The 18950-nt window shown below is 60.5% G+C and overlaps 3 protein-coding genes across 4 annotated transcripts in view; 1 reads left to right on the forward strand and 2 right to left on the reverse strand.

Moving 5' to 3' along the window:
- MYO1D (myosin ID) overlaps positions 1-7422 on the forward strand; it is a 66699-nt gene extending 59277 nt beyond the window's left edge. For both annotated transcript variants that reach the window (XM_015885440.3, XM_015885441.3), the window contains one exon: positions 6424-7422. In XM_015885440.3, coding sequence (XP_015740926.2) covers positions 6424-6580 — 157 coding nt within the window. In that variant the 3' untranslated portion in view covers positions 6581-7422. The remainder of the gene's footprint in view (positions 1-6423) is intronic.
- A 517-nt stretch (positions 7423-7939) lies between these two features.
- CDK5R1 (cyclin dependent kinase 5 regulatory subunit 1) lies at positions 7940-10201 on the reverse strand. The gene has a single exon (XM_015885443.3). The coding sequence runs from the start codon at positions 10076-10078 to the stop codon at positions 9161-9163; it is 918 nt and encodes a 305-aa protein (XP_015740929.2). The 5' UTR covers positions 10079-10201; the 3' UTR covers positions 7940-9160.
- Positions 10202-10667: 466 nt separating this feature from the next.
- PSMD11 (proteasome 26S subunit, non-ATPase 11) lies at positions 10668-17626 on the reverse strand. Its single transcript, XM_015885511.3, has 13 exons — positions 17519-17626; positions 14712-14813; positions 14279-14403; positions 13742-13813; positions 13530-13587; positions 13076-13270; positions 12823-12967; positions 12411-12471; positions 12255-12317; positions 12042-12167; positions 11782-11817; positions 11630-11681; positions 10668-11171 (listed from the first exon to the last, which is right to left on the reverse strand). The coding sequence occupies exons 1-13, from the start codon at positions 17607-17609 to the stop codon at positions 11029-11031; spliced, it is 1269 nt and encodes a 422-aa protein (XP_015740997.1). The 5' UTR covers positions 17610-17626; the 3' UTR covers positions 10668-11028.
- Between the last annotated feature and the right edge of the window lie 1324 nt (positions 17627-18950).

Below are 18950 nucleotides of genomic sequence, written 5' to 3' on the forward strand. Positions count from 1 at the left end.
TTTGTTTCACTGCCCCATCCCCAGCTCTGTCATCCTTCTTGTTTTGCTTCCAGCAGACTCAGAACTGCCTTCTCAAGGTGCTTGCCCGACTGGAATAGCCCTTATATGCATCAGGTCCTGAGGCACACGGGTTCCTATTGTAGGGTGTTAAAGAAGGGTGGGGGATGGTGTTAAAGAGAGTGAGCTGGAGGAGAGGATGGAGGGGATCCTCAGCCAGTTTGGTGAGTGTCCTGTCCTGGGGCTGCCCAAGGCTGTGGGTGGGGACAGCTGGGGACTTTGGGGCCCATTGGAGTCCCATCCAATCCAACCGTGCTGTGATTCAATGGTTCTGAGTCCCCTCCAACCCAGCCATGCCATGGCTCCATGGCTCTGTGATCCTTAACATCCCTTCCTGCCCATCCATGCCATGGCTCCTTGGGTCTGTGATCCTTAACATCCCTTCCTGCCCATCCATGCCATGGCTCCTTGGGTCTGTGATCCTTAACATCCCTTCCTGCCCATCCATGCCATGGCTCCATGGCTCTGTGATCCTTAACATCCCTTCCTGCCCATCAATGCCATGGCTCCATGGCTCTGTGATCCTTAACATCCCTTTCTGCCCATCCATGCCGTGGTTCCTTGGCTCTGTGATCCTTAACATCCCTTTCTGCCCATCCATGCCGTGGTTCCTTGGCTCTGCAGCCCTTCCACACTCGGTTACAGCCCGTTGTGGCTGTGCTGTGTTCCAGCAGTGCTGCTGCAGCTCCTCGTGGGGCTGAGAGCAGTCGTGTTAATGGGCACAACGTCAGCCATCAAACTCTGTCGGCGCTGCCTGCTGCGCTTCCCATCCAGCCGCCTTTGATACAGGCGGGCAAATACAGCAGCGACAAACAGGGAAAAAAGCAGCAACTTGAGCTAAATTTAGTCCTTTTCTGTTCTACACAGCGGTTTTGAAAGTGTGACAGTGGAGGAGGGATGGAGTTCATGGGAAACCTTTTGTCTGTGCATCCCACGTCGGGTTTTGCTGCGTGTCCCGAGCGGGGCCGAGATGTCGGATGCTGAAAGCCGGAGCTGCGCTGCATCTGTTGTTCTGCAGCCCCGGGTCGGGCTGTTGGTCTGAGCGTTGCTGAGGGTGTTTTGCAGCCTGTCAGCAGCGCTGTGCAAGGCTGACACAGCTGTGCACGCGGGGACGGCGATGCAGCAGTGGTTTCCTGCGGGTGGAGGTGGGGAGCAGCAGCGTGGGGTCCGTGGGGTGACAGCACCGCGATGGGGCCGCTGTTGTAACGGGGTGATGGAGCTCACGGGGATGTGGTACCCGCTGCGGGGGATGATTGCCATGGATACAACAGGAGCATCCCTGGTGCAGCGCGGTGCCGCATCCTAAAAATAACGGGATCAGGACGGGAATGGCCGCGGTCCCGGCCCCACGTTGGTGGTAATGGGGAGCCGGGGGGAGCTGGGGGCTGCAGCCCCTCTTGTGGCACAGCCACCACGTTCCATACAGCTCCTTTGTGGGGGAGGGGGGCAGCGCGGTGCTGTCTGCTGCAGGGACGGAGCATCGCCTCTTATTTTTAGCACAGAGCTGAAGAGAAGCCCTCGATCTGTGCGCTCTGCAAACCCCATCACTGCTTGCAGAGCTGACGGAGGCTCAGAGAGCAGCAATGGGGACATGACACCCCGTCACAGACTCCCAGAAGCACCCTGAGTTCATTCCGCTTATTTCTTTCTGTTGAGGGATGGAAAGGCAGGAGCTGTTTTGCTTCCATCCATGCAGCACATCAGCACGGAGCTCATTCCCGTGGTGTTAAAGCGTCGCTCCCCATCCCTGTCTGCTGTCCCCACTCCCCCAGTCGTTCTGCACACACACACACACACACACACACACACACACACACACAGCTTCCATTTAAGCCCCTCTGCTTCAAAGCAGCTCCTGCAGTGCGTGGTTCTGAGGGCTGACCACGAAGTGCAATTTCAAAGTCAAATGAAAGCCCGGCTCTGTCGGTCCGGTCTGACCAGATTTATAGACATCTTTCATTACCTCTCCCCAAAGAACGCATCCCATTTAATGGCAAATGGCAGCCTGGGATGGATTGTTGTAGAAATGGGTTGGGGCTGCGCAGACGTACATCACCATCGCAGGTTTGGGATGGAGCCGTTGTGCTCCCGAGGAACAAAGCTGTTATTAAGGTGGTGCTGTGGGCTGGGATGGGGGCAGTGCTTTGAGGTTCTGCTGAAGCCATTTCTTGAGTAACTGGAATGGAGGATGTTGGCTGCAGGCATAGGTTTAATTTAGCTTTTAATGGTCATTTTTGGATAAGTCGTCTTTAAATCCCTCCCATGGAGTGGCCGACACTGGAGAGGTGCAATCCCAGCCCTGGGGTTCAGGAGGAGGCAGCCTGAAATACAGCCAGGGAGCAGCTCATCCTCTTCGGGTCTCTTCTCCTTTGGGTCTTGCAGGTGAAGGGATGATGAAGGCTGATGGAGCGATCACTTGAGCAGTCAGTGCTGAGAAAGATTTTCTCAAGCATGGAGATGCCGTCCCACCTTCATCCCCAACCCAACCTCGTCCCTATTTCATCATCCCCATCTTCAACCCATCCCATCCCCATCCTCATCCCCCAACCCATCCCATCCCCATCCCATCCCCATCCCATCCCATCCATTGACCATCCCTGCTCCATCCCCTGTGCTCTGAACCAGTGCTCAGAATCACTAATGGGAAGAAGGCAGCGCGGTTGGGAAGGGAGGATCATGACACCAACAGCAGAAATTTGCCCTGTGATTTATGGAGGACCCACCATTGATCCCTGCAGCCCACAGACACATCTGTGTCACCAAACCAGCGTCCTCAGGTTGGACTGGAGGGCACTCTGTGGTCCAAAAGGTAACCAAAGCTCTTACGGTGTCTGAGCGCACATCCTGCCTTGGCATGGGGATTCCTTTCCCATCGTGGCCGTTGTTCCATGGAGCTCTTTGGCTCAGCCCACACCTCCAAGGTTATTTTATGGCATCTTATCTCCTGGCTGCAGTGGCCCTTCAGGACACACAAAGGGAACCTCGTGACGACCCAGAACAAAGAGTTAATCCATTAGCAGTGGCGGCCTTGGCTTTGCAGCTCATTTCTCCCCATTCACCGCTCTGTTGTTCAATTTATTGCAGGGAGAAATGAGGCAGATTTAACTCTGCTGAGCCCAGAGGGGGGAGCTGCCTGCAGGAGGGGGGGGTTCTGCTCAACAGTGAAATGAGTGGATACGGAGCGCTGGAGCTGGAGCTGGTTGTGTGTGAATGGCTGCAGCTGCGCTGGATGCAGCGCATTGCTTAGAGCCAGGTGCAGATCTGTTGATCTCTAAGAGCAGAGGAATAAGTTAGGAGGAGGTGAAGCAGAAAGAGGTCAGGCACTTAAAGAAGGCAGCGGCCTGTGTGAACTGCTCCCGTGTGGGGTGAAGGAAGCAACGAGAGCAAAGTGCAGCTGAAGTGCCAGCCCTGTGTTTGGGATGGCAGCCTCGGAGCCTTCCACTTAGCACTGATTCCCAGAGCTCCTCTCCTCTCCTCTCCTCTCCTCTCCTCTCCTCTCCTCTCCTCTCCTCTCCTCTCCTCTCCTCTCCTCTCCTCTCCTCTCCTCTCCTCTCCTCTCCTCTCCTCTCCTCTCCTCTCCTCTCCTCTCCTCTCCTCTCCTCTCCTCTCCTCTCCTCTCCTCTCCTCTCCTCTCCTCTCCTCTCCTCTCCTCTCCTCTCCTCTCCTCTCCTCTCCTCTCCTCTCCTCTCCTCTCCTCTCCCTCTCCCTCTCCCTCTCCCTCTCCCTCTCCCTCTCCCTCTCCTCTCCTCTCCCTCTCCCCTCCCTCTCCTCTCCCTCTCCTCCCCTTCTCTTCCCTTTTCTCCCTTCCCCTCCCATTTTCCTCCTCTCCACTTCCCCCTTTCCCCTCTTCCCCTTCTTTCTTTCCCCTTTATCTCTTTTCCCTTCTCCCTTCCCCCCCCCCTCTCCCCCTTACCGTCTTTACGCTGTTCTCACATCCCTTGAAGCTTTCACTAATTTCTCTCTTTTTTCACATTTTTCTTCTTATTATTTTCCCCCATTAACTGACAAGGACGAGGGATTGAAAATGGAGGTTTTCAGATCAGCTCTGGAAATAGATGGTGCTGAGTGCGGCCGTGTGAGGTCACAGCTGGGAGGGAAGCATATTGTGTTGGTGCAGAGGGGCGTCCCCACAGCTCAGGGCTGTGATCCCAATGGGAACATCCATGGGGCACAATGGGAACATCCCGGGGGCACGTGGGGTTTGACACAGCTCTGGGTGCTGTGGGGTTGTGTGGGGTGCGGGGATTGGCTGCACTCAGCGCATGGGCTGGGATGCTGAGTGCCCGGCTGCCATGGTGACGTGAGCTGGGATGCTGAAAGCACCGCTCCATCAAAGGGCAGCGGGGGATGGAGATCCTACAGAGCTCAGGGATCCCACAGAGCTCAGGGATCCCACAGAGCTCAGGGATCCTACAGAGCTCAGGGATCCTACAGAGCTCAGGGATCCCACAGAGCTCAGGGATCCTACAGAGCTCAGGGATCCCACAGAGCTTAGGGATCCCTACAGAGCTCAGGGATCCCACAGAGCTCAGGGATCCTACAGAGCTCAGGGATCCTACAGAACTCAGGGATCCTACAGAGCTCAGGGATCCCACAGACCTCAGGGATCCCACAGAGCTCAGGGATCCCTACAGAGCTCAGGGATCCCACAGAGCTCAGGGATCCCACAGAGCTCAGGGATCCCTACAGAGCTCAGGAGCCCCCATCCCCGTGTTGGTGTGGGAGGAACACAGCCCAGTGACCCACAGTGACCCACAGTGACCCAAACCCCCCACCCCAATCCCTGCAGGAGGGGAATGATGCCCACTGAGGGAATTTCTTCTGGAATTTCTGCATCCCTTAACCATGGGGCTCACAGAGAAGTGGGGTGCCCCATCCATGGCAATGCCCGTGGCTGTGGATGAGTCTTTGGGGTCCCTTTCAACCCCACTGTGCTGTGGTTTTATGGGTCTGTGGTCTTCAAGGCGCCTTCCAACTCAACGCAACCCAACCCAACCCAATGTAACCCAACCCAACCCAATGTAACCCAACACAACCCAACCCAATGTAGATCAACCCAACCCAATGTAGATCAACCCAACCCAACCCAGTGAAATCCAACCCAACCCAATGTAGCCCAACTGAACCCAACTCAATGTAACCCAACCCCACTCAACCCAACCCAACCCAATGTAACCCAACTCAATGTAACCCAACCCCACTCAACCAAACCCAATGTGACCCAACCCAACCCCACTCAACCCAACCCAACTCAGTGTAACCCAACCTGACCCAACCATGCCATGATCCCATGTTCCTGTGACCGTTAAGGTCCCTTCCAACCCAGCCATCCCACGAGTCCATGGCTCAATGAACTCTAAACCAACATCTCAGGAGGGACGTGGCCGTCAGGAGCCCCTGTGCTGGATGTGCAGCGCTCAGCCCTGCTGGGTGCTGGCAGGGAGCGCTGCTGGGACGGGTCACATTCAGTGCTGCTCATCCCACGCAGGATGGAGCTGAGATGTCAGAGCCAGGAACACACTCTCCCTTCATCTTCCTAAGTGCTCCCCATTATCGATGTGCTGCTGCATTTCTGATGCTCTCACTCCATCCAAGGGCAGGGACTGGGTCCCATTTCTGGCACGGCAGTTTCTCATCATAAGGGGCCGTTTTGTGTCTGATTGCACCGGAGCCAGGAGCTGGTTGGGATCCGTTCCTCACATCTCACGGTGGCTGAGGGTTGGGGCGGCCGTTGGGTGCCGGAGCTGCACCCCATGGATGTGCTGGGGATCTTCCTCCTGTTGGAGGACATGAACTAACAGCACGTTGCCTGCGGTGCCGGCCGCTTTGTTCGCTGCGGGCTGCTTCGCTGATGAGATTTCCTGGGAATTCCCGGCTTTTCATCCCGCTGAGCAGCTCCAGCAAAAGCTTTGTAAGGGATCAATGGCTGCGGGCTTTGATGCGGGGCAGGAGGGAGGCAGAGCAAAGGGAGGCAGAGCAGAAATGAGGCAGAGCAGAAATGAGGCATTGGCTCCATGTGAAGAGGATCTCGGGGGTCTCCCCTGCCCTGCTCGGCTCTGTGTGACCCCCCTTGTCCCCCCCCCGTCCTTTGTGTCCCCAGCCCCTCGGGGTCGTGCCGCATCTCCCCGTGTTGGTGGAGCCGGGTTGTGTCTCTGCGGGATGTCGCGGTTCCCATCGCTGCTGGCCGGACCCGCAGCCCGTCCTGCCCCACGTGCCGTGTCGGTGCGTGACGTGGGGAGCTCAGCGCGTCCCGTTAAGACGTGCTAAGAATAGCGGCCTAAGCGGGATCGGGGCCTCAATGCTCGCAGCTCCCGCACGGCGCCGTGTCCGCTGCGGGCTGACGGTTCTTTTTGCTTTGCTTTGCAGCGAGAAGCGCTCACTGCGCGTCAGCGTGACCCACCCGGTGCAGTGCAGCCTGCACGGCAGGAAATGCTCCGTCTCCGTGGAGACGCGGATCGACCAATCGCAGCCGGATTTCACCAAGCATCGCTCCGGGTTCGTGCTCTCCGTGCCGGGCAAATAACGGCCCCGCCGCCCCCGGGAGCCGCGATCGTCCGCCCCGCAGCGCGGCCGGAACGCGGGGCCCGTTTGGAGGCCGGACGCCGCCGCCGCTCGGGGCTGGACGGACCCGGATCCGGGAGCGGTTCTGCGGCTCCGCGCGGCCGCTGTGGGTCGGGACGGTGGGAAGCGCTTCTGAACTCGCCCCCCCAGCCCCAAAGCATTTATGGTACCGATGTCCTCCCCGCCCCCCCACGGCGATGCCTTGAGCCCTCCCCGCCGGTTCGGTCCGTCGGAGGACACAGACACGGTCCGGCAGCGCGGAGCAGCTTGGCCGGGGCGGTTGTGTGAGCTCCCCGTGCCGGTTTTGCCTTAATTCTTCCCCCCCCCCCCCCCCACTCGTGTGCTGCGGGGCTGCAGGACGCGGCGTGGGGCTGAGCCGGGCCCCGCGGCTCCCACCGGCCGCAGCGCAGCCGCTCCCGGCACTGCCGGTCAGGCCGGGACCCGCCGCGATACGGCTCAGAAACGGCATCAGAGCCCAAAGCCGCGGCCGCGGGGCAGCACAACGACCCCGCACGCCCCGACGGGCCCCATCGGTGGGTCGCGGGGCCGCCCCACAGCGCCGTGTCCGTCGGGTTCGTCCCCGCAGCCCCCGCCCCATCGCTCCGCAGCGGGACCCGCAGCCCCCCCGGCGCTGCCCCCTTTGCGCTCCGGGCCCGTTTCGTGCCCCCGCTGCTGCGGAATCGCGGGGAGGAGGTTCGGGAAACTGCGGGATCGGCCGCGATGTCACGAGATGTTCTGTATGAAACGCATCGTCTGGTCCGGCTCTGGTTTTATATATATATAAATATATATATATAATATAAAGGAGATCTATACGGTTCTGCTTTGTTCCCGACGGCCCAGAGCCGCTTCTGCGCCGCCGTTAAAGGAGCCGTCGCTGAAGCCGGCGGCGCGATGCAGCAAAGCCTCGTTTATTTCAGTCGCGTTTTTTTCAAGCCAGGTCGATAATTGGAACGAATAAAAGAGCCACAAAAGGGACCCTCCGTGTCACCAACCGGAGACCCCCGGCACGGGGAGGAGCGGCGCCGTGCGATGGGGGCTGCAATGGGTGCAGTGAGGGATGCAGTGATGATGGATGCTGCAGTGGATGCAGTGATAAATGCAGTGATGGATGCAGAGATGGATGCAATGGATGCTGCAGTGGATGCTGCAAAGGATGCAGTGATAAATGCAGTGATGGATGCAATGGATGCTGCAGAGGATGCAGTGATAAATGCAGTGATGGATGCAATGGATGCTGCAGTGGATGCTGCAGTGGATGCAGTGATGGATGCAGTGATGGATGCAATGGATGCTGCAGTGGATGCAATGGATGCTGCAGTGGATGCTCAGTGCGTTTTATTTCATCAGCACAGTACAAAAATAAATAAAAATAAGGGGTTTGGGGGGGGATGGGGGTTTTTTTTTTGGAGGGGGGGGGGCATTAAATTACAGGCACCCGAGGAGCCGGGACACGTTGTGTCGGGTCGGAAACCACACGCACGTACAAACGCACTGTACACACACATACAAAAAGGAGACGAAGATATAAATTAAGGACGAAACCCACCAAAGGCCCGACGGATCTACGGGATTGCACTAAAAAAAAACCGACACGGGGGGGCAGCGGGTCCCGCAGTGCGGGGGGGGGGGGGGGAAAAGGGGGGGATGGAAAAGGGGGGGGATGGAAAAGGGGGGGGGTCGGTTGGCGCTGCGGGGCTGCGGCCCCAAATCCGGCCTTGGGGGGTTTTGTTGTTGTTGTTGTTTTGTGAGCGGTTCATTTTTTTCTTGTTTTTGTTTTTTTTTTTTTCCTTTTTTTTTTTTTTTCCCGTTTTTTTTTTTTTTGTTTCGTTTTTTCTTTGAATTCCCGAAGACACAAAAACTGCTCCGACGTCTGCATGCGCGACACCACTGTCAAAGCAACGATGAGAGAAGGAGGATGGGGATGGGGGGTTGGGGGGGGTCGTTTGGCGGCGGTTCCCGGCGGTTGGGGTCTGTCCTTTAGCAGCAGCGCCCGGTTGCCGGCCCGGAGGTCCATCGATCCATCGATCCATCCATCCATCCGTCCATCGATCCATCGATCCATCCATCCGTCCATCCGTCCATCCACCCAACGCCCCCGGCTCAGCTCGGTGGGATCGAGGCGTTTCACAGCGACGCGCCCCAAACCCGCAGCCACCGCCGTGGGGTCGGCGCTGGGGAAGCGGTGTTGGGGTGGGGGGGGGAAAGGGGGGCAAAAAGGGGCCGGGGGTGGCCGCCCACCTCCAGGGGACGCGGATGGGGCGGCGCGGGGGGTCGCGGAGCGGAGCTCCCCCACCACAACCACAGCCACAAAACCCCTCCGGCGGAGTCGCTTCAACGGGGATAATCGGCGCGGCCCCCTCCGGCGGGGTCGCCTCAAAGGGAACCGTCGGCGGGACGAGGAGACCCCCCCCCACCCTCCTCCTCCTCCTCCGGGGGTCGCCTCGAAGAGGACAAGGGACGGGAGCCCCCCGCGGGGTAACGGACGGGGTGAGGGGACCCCTCCAGCGGAGTCACCTCGGCGCTGGGGGCGGCGCAGGGTTCACCGGTCGAGCCCGATGAGCAGCCGGCCCTTCTCCTCCGCGCCGCTCTCCTTCTTGAGGTCGGCGAAGACCTGCGTGAAGAAGTGGGGGTCGGCGTTGACCTGCAGCATCTTGGGGCTCATGAGGTCGATGATGGAGAGGCAGCGGTCCCAGAAGGCCTCCTTACAGCTCTCCACCAGGAAGGGCTTCAGCGGGTAGGAGATCTCGTTGCCCATGTAGGAGTAGGAGAGGTACAGGCAGGTGAGCAGCACCGCCTGGAGTTCGTGGTCGCTGCCCACCTCGGCCGAGATGACGTCGCGGCACAGCATGTAGAGGAACACCACGTTGGCCGGCGTGATGAAGCCCTGGTCCTGCCAGCCCTGCAGCAGCAGCGAGCGGTCCACGGAGCGCAGCCACAGCACCGGGTCGGTGGGCGAGAGGTGCTTCAGGCGGTAACAGCGGCGGCACAGGAACTCGCCCAGGCAGCGCAGCAGTTCGCTCGTGGACGCCTGGACCACCACGCGGCGGGGGGTCGCGGTGGCGGCGGCGGCGTTGGCGGCGTTGGGAGCCCCGGGCGGGTTCTTCTGCGGCGGGGGGAGCGCGGCGGCGGAGGAGGACGAGGAGGAGGAGGGCGGCGGGGGAGCGAAGGTGGCGAGGTTGGCGCAGGAGAGAGATTTCTTCAGGTTCTCGTTGTTGAGGTGGGTGACGTTGCTCTGGTAGCCGCCGTTGGGCTGCACCTTCTTGGAGCTCTTCTTCTTGGCCGAGACGGCGGCGATGCGCTTCCAGGGCAGCACGGAGATGAGCGAGTGCCGCTTCAGGCCCTTCTCCTTGGCGTTCTTGCTGTTCTGCACCGCCGTGTAATGCCCCACCGTGCCCGTGCCCTCCTCGAACAGCGGGGCCTTCCGGTAGCTCGGCGACAGCGACAGCACCGTGCCCATGGCGCCGCCCGCCCGCCGGGCCCCGCCGCCCGCCCCGGCCCCGTCCCCGTCCCCGTCCCCGTCCCCAGCCCCGTTTCGCCGCCGCCGCCGCTCAGCGCCGCGCTCAGCCCCGCCCCAACGCCCCAAAGCCCCGCGCGCTCCCGACGGCGCAGTGCGCGCCCCCGCGCCCGCCCCGCCCCGCGTCGCCACGTGCGTCCGGCGCGCCGGCGGGGAAAGGGGGGAGGCCACGCCCACAACGCGACCACAAGCCACGCCCACAAGAGATTTGGCCACGCCCCCAAGAGGAGCGCGGCGACCGAACGGCGTGAGCGCCCCAACGGACCCGGAACCGAACCAGAACGGAGCCGGAACCGAACCGGAACGGAGCCAGAACCGAACCAGAACGGAGCCAGAACGGAGCCAGAACCGAACCAGAACGGAACCAGAACGGAGCCAGAACCGAACCAGAACCGAACCAGAACGGAGCTAGAACCGAACCAGAACCGAACCAGAACCGCCGCCCGGACCCAACGCGGAGCCCTCCAGAGCAGCTCCCACCCCCCAGCGATGTCCGAGAGCCGCGAGATGGATCCGAGCTGAAACCAACCCGAAACCAAACCCCACGTCCTTTATTGGAACTCATCTGAACATCAGATAACGGAGCCGCGCGGCCCAAAACCCGCACAGCAACCGGGGGGGGAGGGAGAAATGGGGAGGGGGCGGCGTGGGGCAGCCAGCACCGCACAGCGGCTGCGGGACAACGATGGGGGGGTAGAACCGGGTCGGATCCCCCCCATGTGCATCGAGGGCGGAGCTGTCGGCACCGAACGGCCCCAGCGCAGCTCCCGGCCCGAACGGAACCGCGGGGGGAGCGTTAAAAACAGCCCGAGCGAGAAGCGGAACCGAACCGACGGCTCCAATGAACGAAGGGCTCCTCGTGTGGGGCCGGGGGCACCGAGCTGCCCCACAACCTATGTGAGCTTCTTGGCCTTGTTGTACAGAGAATCCACCACTTTGCTCATGTTCTGGATCGTCTCCAGGGCGGCCTCGTACGTTTTGTCCACGGGGGGTTCGTCGAAGATGATGAGGACGCCTTCACCCTGATCCAGGATCCCTGCGGGAGCAGAGCTCAGTGCTCAGCCATGGGGCCGGGGCTGTGCTCAGTGCTCAGCCATGGGGCTGGAGCTGTGCTCAGTGCTCAGCCATGGGGCCGGGGCTGCGCTCAGTGCTCAGCCATGGGGCTGGAGCTGTGCTCAGTGCTCAGCCATGGGGCTGGGGCTGTGCTCAGTGCTCAGCCATGGGGCTGGAGCTGCACTCAGTGCTCAGCCATGGGGCTGGAGCTGCGCTCAGTGCTCAGCCATGGGGCTGGGGCTGCGCTCAGTGCTCAGCCATGGGGCTGGGGCTGCGCTCAGTGCTCAGCCATGGGGCTGGAGCTGTGCTCAGTGCTCAGCCATGGGGCTGGAGCTGCTCCACCCCACAGCGCCCATTAAGGAGCCATTAACGGGTCCCACCCCGTGCCAATAGAGGCAGAGGGAAGGGAGGGGGGCACAGTTCCGCGCTGTGGGGTCTCACCGTGGAACTTCTTGTCCAGGATCATCTGTGAGAGTTTCCTTTCCACGTCCGCCTGGAAGTGAAGCACATTGACAACAGGAACCATCACAGCGGCACCAAGAGCTGCACTGAGCCCCACAGAGGGGCTGCATCCCCCCATGGCCACCCCTTACCTTGGACAGCTTGATGAGGCCGGAGATGTGCTCCATCTGTAAGAGACACGGCACAGCTGCAGTATTCCTATGGGCAAGGCTTCCCCATAGGGCCCAGCCCCACAGCGTGCAGGGCCCCCAACCTCACTCCCTGCCCCACACGGCTGCAGCCTCAGCCCTGCCCGACCACAGCAGGGGCTGCTCCCCCCATGGTGGCAGTGGAAGGGCAGCACGTTGCAGAGCTGCCCCCATCCCCCATTAAGCAGCTGCTGGGCACAGACCTGCACTCGGGAGAAGGGCTCGATGACTCTGATCAGGTTCTGCTCCAATAAGTTGTCGTACAGTTTGGCCAAGTGGGTGTTAATGATGGGGTCATCCCGGAGCTCTACCTTGTAGTCTGTCAGCGCCTATAGGGGATAAAGGCAGTGAGCACAGCACGGTGAGCCCCAACGGAACAGGGGGGGCTCCATGGGGTCAGCGCAGCCCTCAGGTACCTTCTCAAAGTCGGCCAGTGAGCGGTTCTTGCTGGCCTGAGCCACACACTTCAGTGCTTCTGTCTGCAGGGGGGAAAGCAGGTGGGTCAGCAGCAGGGTCACAGCAGTGGGACAGAGGGGGGTGAGGGTTGGGGTGAGGCACAGCACAGCTCCTACCTGCCGTCCTGCATAGCGCAGCGCCAGCTTGCCGCTCACCAGCGCCTGCACGTCCTCGGGGCTGCGGGAGGGAAAGCAGCACTGACCCACAGCTACAGCCCCACAGGGCCCTGACCCACAGCTACAGCCCCACAGGGCCCTGACCCACGGCTGCAGCCCCACAGGGCCCTGACCCACGGCTACAGCCCCACAGGGCCCTGACCCACAGCTACAGCCCCACAGGGCCCTGACCCACAGCTACAGCCCCACAGGGCCCTGACCCACGGCTACAGCCCCACAGGGCCCTGACCCACGGCTACAGCCCCACAGGGCCCTGACCCACGGCTGCAGCCCCACAGGGCCCTGACCCACGGCTGCAGCCCCACAGGGCCCTGACCCACATCTCCCCTCCCTCTTGGCACCACGTACGTACGCGTTGAGCATGATCTTGCAGAGCAGCATGTACTTGAGAGCTGTGATGGCTTTGGGGTTGTCGATGGAATCGTAGCCCTCAAATGCCTCATAGAAATACGAGTAGGCCGTTTTCCAGTCCTTCTCCTCCGCTGCGTGGATGATCCCTGGGGGAGGGGGGGCAAACAGGGCAATAGGGGACAAACAGGCGGCAATGGGGGCCCACAGCCCCCCCAGGAGCAGAGCACGGTGCTGTGCTGAGCCCCCTGCAGTACCTGACTGCATGTCCAGCGCAGCCTGCAGCTTGGGGGGGCAGTAGATGGCGTTGGCCGTGGTGCGTGCGGAGGTGAGTGCAGCCCGGGCCTTGGGCAGGTTGCTGAGCGCGTGGTACGTTTTGCTCTCCAGCAGCTGCACCTCCACCAGCAGCGCTTTGTCATCCATCTTCTTCAGCTCCCGGAGCAGCTGGGAACCTGCGAGGGATGGAGCAGCTCCAGCAACGCAGCCACCTGGAGCTGCACCCAGCACGGCACAGAGCAGCAGTGCAGCCCCATTGGTCCATGGCAGCACTGGGGCAGCTGAGGCCGAGCACAGTCCCCGTCCTGTCCCCATCCCATCCCCATCCCTTGGTCCCATCCTGGAGCCGTTTAGTGGCTGGGCAGCGTTTGCGGATCGGGGCGGTGAGAACCAAGAGCGGCTCGGAGCCGCTGCTGCCGCCCAGCGGGGACTCACCGAGCTGCAGCGCCTCCTGGTACCGCCTGGTGTCGAAGTACAGCGAGACCAGCCGGGCCTGCAGGCATAAAAGGGCATAAAAGGGGCATAAAAGGGGCATAAAAGGGGCACGGGCTCACATGGCAGCGCTCTGAGCCGTGCTGGGGTTCAGCCCCGGATGGGTAAAGGGCTGTGGGACACACAGTGTAACCAACAACCAACAACCAACGCACCTCCAGAGCCTGGCGGAGGAACGTCCTCTTCTCAGACTTGGCCCATTCGATGCACTCCAAGCACAGATCGACCTGGTGGGGGCACAGAGCAGCAGCTCCGGGTTTACTGACAGGCTGACAGCACAGCACAGCTCAGCCCACAGCCCCCAGCACTGCGAGCACCTCACAGCCCCCAGCAGCAGGGAGAGCCGAGGCCAGACCTTCCCTGAGCCTCACAAAACCAAAGCAGCTGCCCCCCAACACACACACACACACACACACACACACGTGTCCCTCAGGAGCCTGTCCTGACCCCAGGACACCCCTTTGGTGCTGCTGCCCCCCAAACTGCCCCGAATTCAGCAGCATTTCCGGGTTTGTTCTGGAAGGGGCAGCTCTGGGTACAGCACCGCTCAGCACAGAGCGAGCAGGGGACAACGACTGCCCTGCAGCAGCTCTATGGGACCCACATTAACGAGGGGATCTCCTCATTAACGAGGACACCACAAACAGCTGCTCATTAAGCAGGTGATGCCGGGCCCTTTGTGGCAGCCTCACCTCCTGCCCTGTGGCTGCCTCCATGTCGAGGAACAGGTCGAGCAGGGATCGCACCAGGCGCGCGGCCTTGGCCTTGCTGATGGAGTTCAGGAACGGCCGCACGTATTTCAGGAGCCCCCCCAGCTCTGCAAGGGGAGAAAGGACAGACAAACAGAGGGGTGAGCTCAGCAATCAGGGCAGAGAACACCCTGGGTAGCTCCTTTCCACCCCCCCCGTCCTTTCCCAACTATCTCAATGTTTAATCAAAGCCCAGCAGAAGCTCCTCCCTACCTGAGCACTGCTCAGCCAGAGCCACCCCCCATTCCAGGAGGTCCTTTGGGCTCCATGGGGCTCAGACCCCAAACACCCCAAATCCCAGCACAGACCCCACAGGCACCCAATGGAGCTCCCAGGTGTGGGTACAACACCCCAACACCCCACACCCCCCCCTCACCTTCCGCCTGCCCCGTCTTGGCCAGCAGTGAGCCCAGCTCCAGGATGCTCTGCTCCTTGACCTGCACCGCCTCCTCATCGTTCTCCTGCACGTCGCGTTTCACTGCAAGAGAGCACAGCAGGATCAGCAGAAACATCAGCAGCATCAGCTCACACAGAGCAGGGCTGCTGCAGCACAACACGATGCTCAGCACCCACAGCAGCACCCACAGCCTGCACTGCCCAGCAGCAGGGGCTGAGGTCCCACGTCCCCACCCCACATCTGCTCCTCCCTATCACACACACCAAACCTTATCACCTTATCCATTCCAACCCTACATGTCATATCCCCAACCTGCACCCCACAACCCATAATGCAGTCTGCATCACACTCTTACCTACCCCTTAACCCACACCCCATAACTCCCAACCCCACCTCACAATCCCTACCCCACACTTCACACCCCACACATCCCCCACCTCCCAACCCACACCCTGCATCTCATCCCCCCCAGCCCACACCCCATATCCTTATCCCACACTCCATCCCACACCAAACCCCCACACACTCAGTATGACACCCCCAGAGCCCCACACACAGCGCTGTGAGCTCCAACTGCTGCCCCACAGCACCCCCAGGGGGTGAAACCCATATCCTATATAAGCCATTCCTCCTACCCCATACCCTACACCCTACATAGCCCTTATGTCATAGCCCCATAACTCACACTCCATGTTCTATACCCCACACCCTGTATCACGCACTCCACACCCCCTACCCTATATCCCATACATCCCATTTCTCACCCCCCAGCAGCCCCCACCCCACCCCAACCCCCACCCTCAGATCCTGTGACACCCCCAGAGCCCCACACACAGCACTGAGGCTGCTCCAACTGCTGCCCCATGGCATCCCTGGAGATGACCCCCACACATCACACCCCCATAACACAGCCCCCATACCCCACACCCTGTGCCACGCTCTACAGCTCCCACCCCACACCCCCTACTCCAGATGCCCCACACCTTGTATGTGTCACACCCCCATTCCCCACAGCCCCTACCCCACTCCAACCCTGTCCTGCCCCACAAACCCTCACTGTGACCCCCAGATCCCCCCACACAGCGCTAAGGACACTGCAACCACCGCCCCATGGCACCCTCAGAGAGGAACCCCATATCCTATAATACCCCATATCCTATAGAACCCATTCCCCACATCCTATACAACCCCCATAACTCACACCCCATAGTCTATCCCACACACCCTGTATCACATGCCCTGCACATCCTACCCTGTACCCCATATATCTTATACCCCCACAGCCCCCAACCCCACCCCAACCCTCACACCCTCAGTGAGACCCCCCAGGGCCCCCCACACAGCACTGAGGGCACCACAACCACCACCCCAAGGCACCCCCAGAGAGGAACCCCATATCCTATAGAACCCACTCCCCACTTCCTATACAACCCACACGTCATACCCCCATAACTCAAACCCCATAGTCACAGAATCACAGAATTGTAGGGGTTGGAAGGGACCTCTAGAGATCATCGAGCCCAACCCCCCTGCCAAAGCAGGCTCCCTCCACCCCATAATCCGTCCTGCACACCCTGTATCACGTACTCTGCACCTCGTACCCTGTACCCCACACATCTCACACCCCCCGCAGCCCCTGTCCCACCCCAACCCCCACCCACAGACCCAGAGGAGGACACTGAGCTGCTCATTGAGCCAAGCAGCTCCAATATGGGGGAAGGCTGAGGGCAATGGGCTGGTTGGGCTTGAGAAGAGAAGGATGAGGGGAGAGAGAGCTCAGTGTGGGCATCCACGGTGTGATGGGAGTATAAACAGGAGGGGAATGGGGGTGTGTGAGGGTTGATAGTGACAGGACAAGGGGAATGGGGTTAAAGTGAGACGGGGATTGAGTTGGATCTGAGGAGGGTGGTGACACTGGGACAGGTTGCCCGAGGAGGCTGTGGGTGCCCCATCCCTGCAGGATTCAAGGCCAGGCTGGATGTGGCTCTGGGCAGCCTGGGCTGCTGGTTGGTGACCCTGCACATGGCAGGGTTGGATGGGATGAGCACTGTGGTGGGGTTGGATTGAGCTGCTCATCGGGTCCTTTACACCCAGTCTGTGCATTGATCCCCATCACAACCCCCTACAGCCCCGCACAGCAACGAGCCGCTGCCCCGCACCAGGAACCCAACGCACTGACCACATCATCAACACCATGAACCCCATTAACCCCATCAACCCCACGGACCCCCGGCCCCACAGACCCCATCATCAACCACGTGAACCCCACTGAACCCCACAGAACCCCATTGAACCCCACTGAACCCCATGGACCCCCCACCCCACAACCCCCATCATCAAACATATGAACCCCACTGAACCCCATGGACCCTATTGAACCCCATGAACCCCATTAACCCTATGGACCCCATTAACCCCATCTACCCTATGGACCCCCGGCCCCACAGCCCCCATCATCAACCACATGAACCCCATTGAACCCCACTGAACCTCACAGAACCCCACTGAACACTATGGACCCCATTAACCCCACGGACCCCCCGCCCCACAGCCCCCATCATCAACCACATGAACCCTATAGAACCCCATTGAACCCCACAGAACCCCATCAACCCCATGGCCCCCATTAGCCCCATTAACCCCACGTACCCCGCCCCACAGCCCCGTCCCGCTCCCCCCGCCCCACAGGCCGCACGGTGAGTCAGCAGCGGCCGGTCCCGCCGTGCAGCGCTGGCTGATGGCGGCCGGTCGGTGCCGCTCGGATCCCGGTCCCGGCGGTGTCTCACCGATGGAGTGCAGGATGCCGATGGACGCCTCGCGGTCGGTGGACAGCAGGGACTGAGCGCGCTGGAACTCCAACACCGCCGCCGCCGCCATCTTAACGGCACTGCGCTGCTGCGCACGGCCCGCGGCGGAAGTCCCGCCCACTTCCGGTGCGAAGGGATCACGGGAAATGTAGTCCAGAGGAGGAAGGCGGGGCCTGGTAGTGACACGCCCACTTCCGGCGTTGAGGGATTATGGGAGTTGTAGGACGGGGGGCGGGGCGTCCCAGAGCAGCGCCCACAGCACGAGTCCCACCCCATAGTGTGTATCCAACCCCATAGTGTGCATCCAACCCCATAGTGTGCATCCAACCCCATAGTGTGCATCCCAACCCCATAGTGTGCATCCAACCCCATAGTGTGCATCCCAACCCCATAGTGTGCATCCAACCCCATAGTGTGCATCCAACCCCATAGTCTGCATCCCAACCCCATAGTGTGCATCCCAACCCCATAGTGTGCATCCAACCCCATAGTGTGCATCCAACCCCATAGTGTGCATCCCAACCCCATAGTCTGCATCCCAACCCCATAGTCTGTATCCAACCCCATAGTGTGCATCCAACCCCATAGTCTGTATCCAACCCCATAGTGTGCATCCAACCCCATAGTCTGCATCCAACCCCATAGTCTGTATCCCAACCCCATAGTGTGCATCCAACCCCATAGTGTGCATCCAACCCCATAGTGTGCATCCCAACCCCATAGTGTGCATCCCAACCCCATAGTGTGCATCCAACCCCATAGTGTGCATCCAACCCCATAGTGCACATCCCAACCCCATAGTGTGCATCCCAACCCCATAGTGTGCATCCAACCCCATAGTGTGCATCCCAACCCCATAGTGTGCATCCCAACCCCATAGTGTGCATCCCAACCCCATAGTGTGCATCCAACCCCATAGTGTGCATCCAACCCCATAGTGTGCATCCAACCCCATAGTGCACATCCCAACCCCATAGTGTGCATCCCAACCCCATAGTGTGCATCCAACCCCATAGTGTGCATCCAACCCCATAGTGTGCATCCCAACCCCATAGTGTGCATCCCAACCCCATAGTCTGCATCCCAACCCCACAGTGTGCATCCAACCCCATAGTCTGCATCCCAACCCCATAGTGTGCATCCAACCCCATAGTCTGCATCCCAACCCCATAGTGTGCACCCCAACCCCATAGTCTGCATCCCAACCCCATAGTGTGCATCCCAACCCCATAGTCTGCATCCCAACCCCATAGTGTGCATCCCAACCCCATAGTCTGCATCCAACCCCATAGTGTGCATCCCAACCCCATAGTGTGCATCCCAACCCCATAGTCTGCATCCAACCCCATAGTGTGCACCCCCTGACCCACAGCGTGAATCCCAACCCCTCCATCCCACACCACACATCCTC

This window comes from Coturnix japonica, chromosome 24 (assembly GCF_054131305.1).
Source record: "Coturnix japonica strain WE chromosome 24, WE-NBRP24, whole genome shotgun sequence".
In the NCBI taxonomy this organism is placed as follows: domain Eukaryota; kingdom Metazoa; phylum Chordata; class Aves; order Galliformes; family Phasianidae; genus Coturnix; species Coturnix japonica.

Coding starts and splice junctions, on each gene's coding strand:
- CDK5R1 (XM_015885443.3), bottom strand. CDS start 10,078: ATGGGCACGGTGCTGTCGCTGTCGCCGAGCTACCGGAAGGCCCCGCTG.
- PSMD11 (XM_015885511.3), bottom strand. CDS start 17,609: ATGGCGGCGGCGGCGGTGTTGGAGTTCCAGCGCGCTCAGTCCCTGCTG. Junction 13,588..13,741: donor TCCTCCGCCAGGCTCTGGAG/GTGCGTTGGTTG, acceptor TTATGCCTGCAG/GCCCGGCTGGTCTCGCTGTA. Junction 12,472..12,822: donor TGCAAGATCATGCTCAACGC/GTACGTACGTGG, acceptor TCCCTCCCGCAG/CCCCGAGGACGTGCAGGCGC.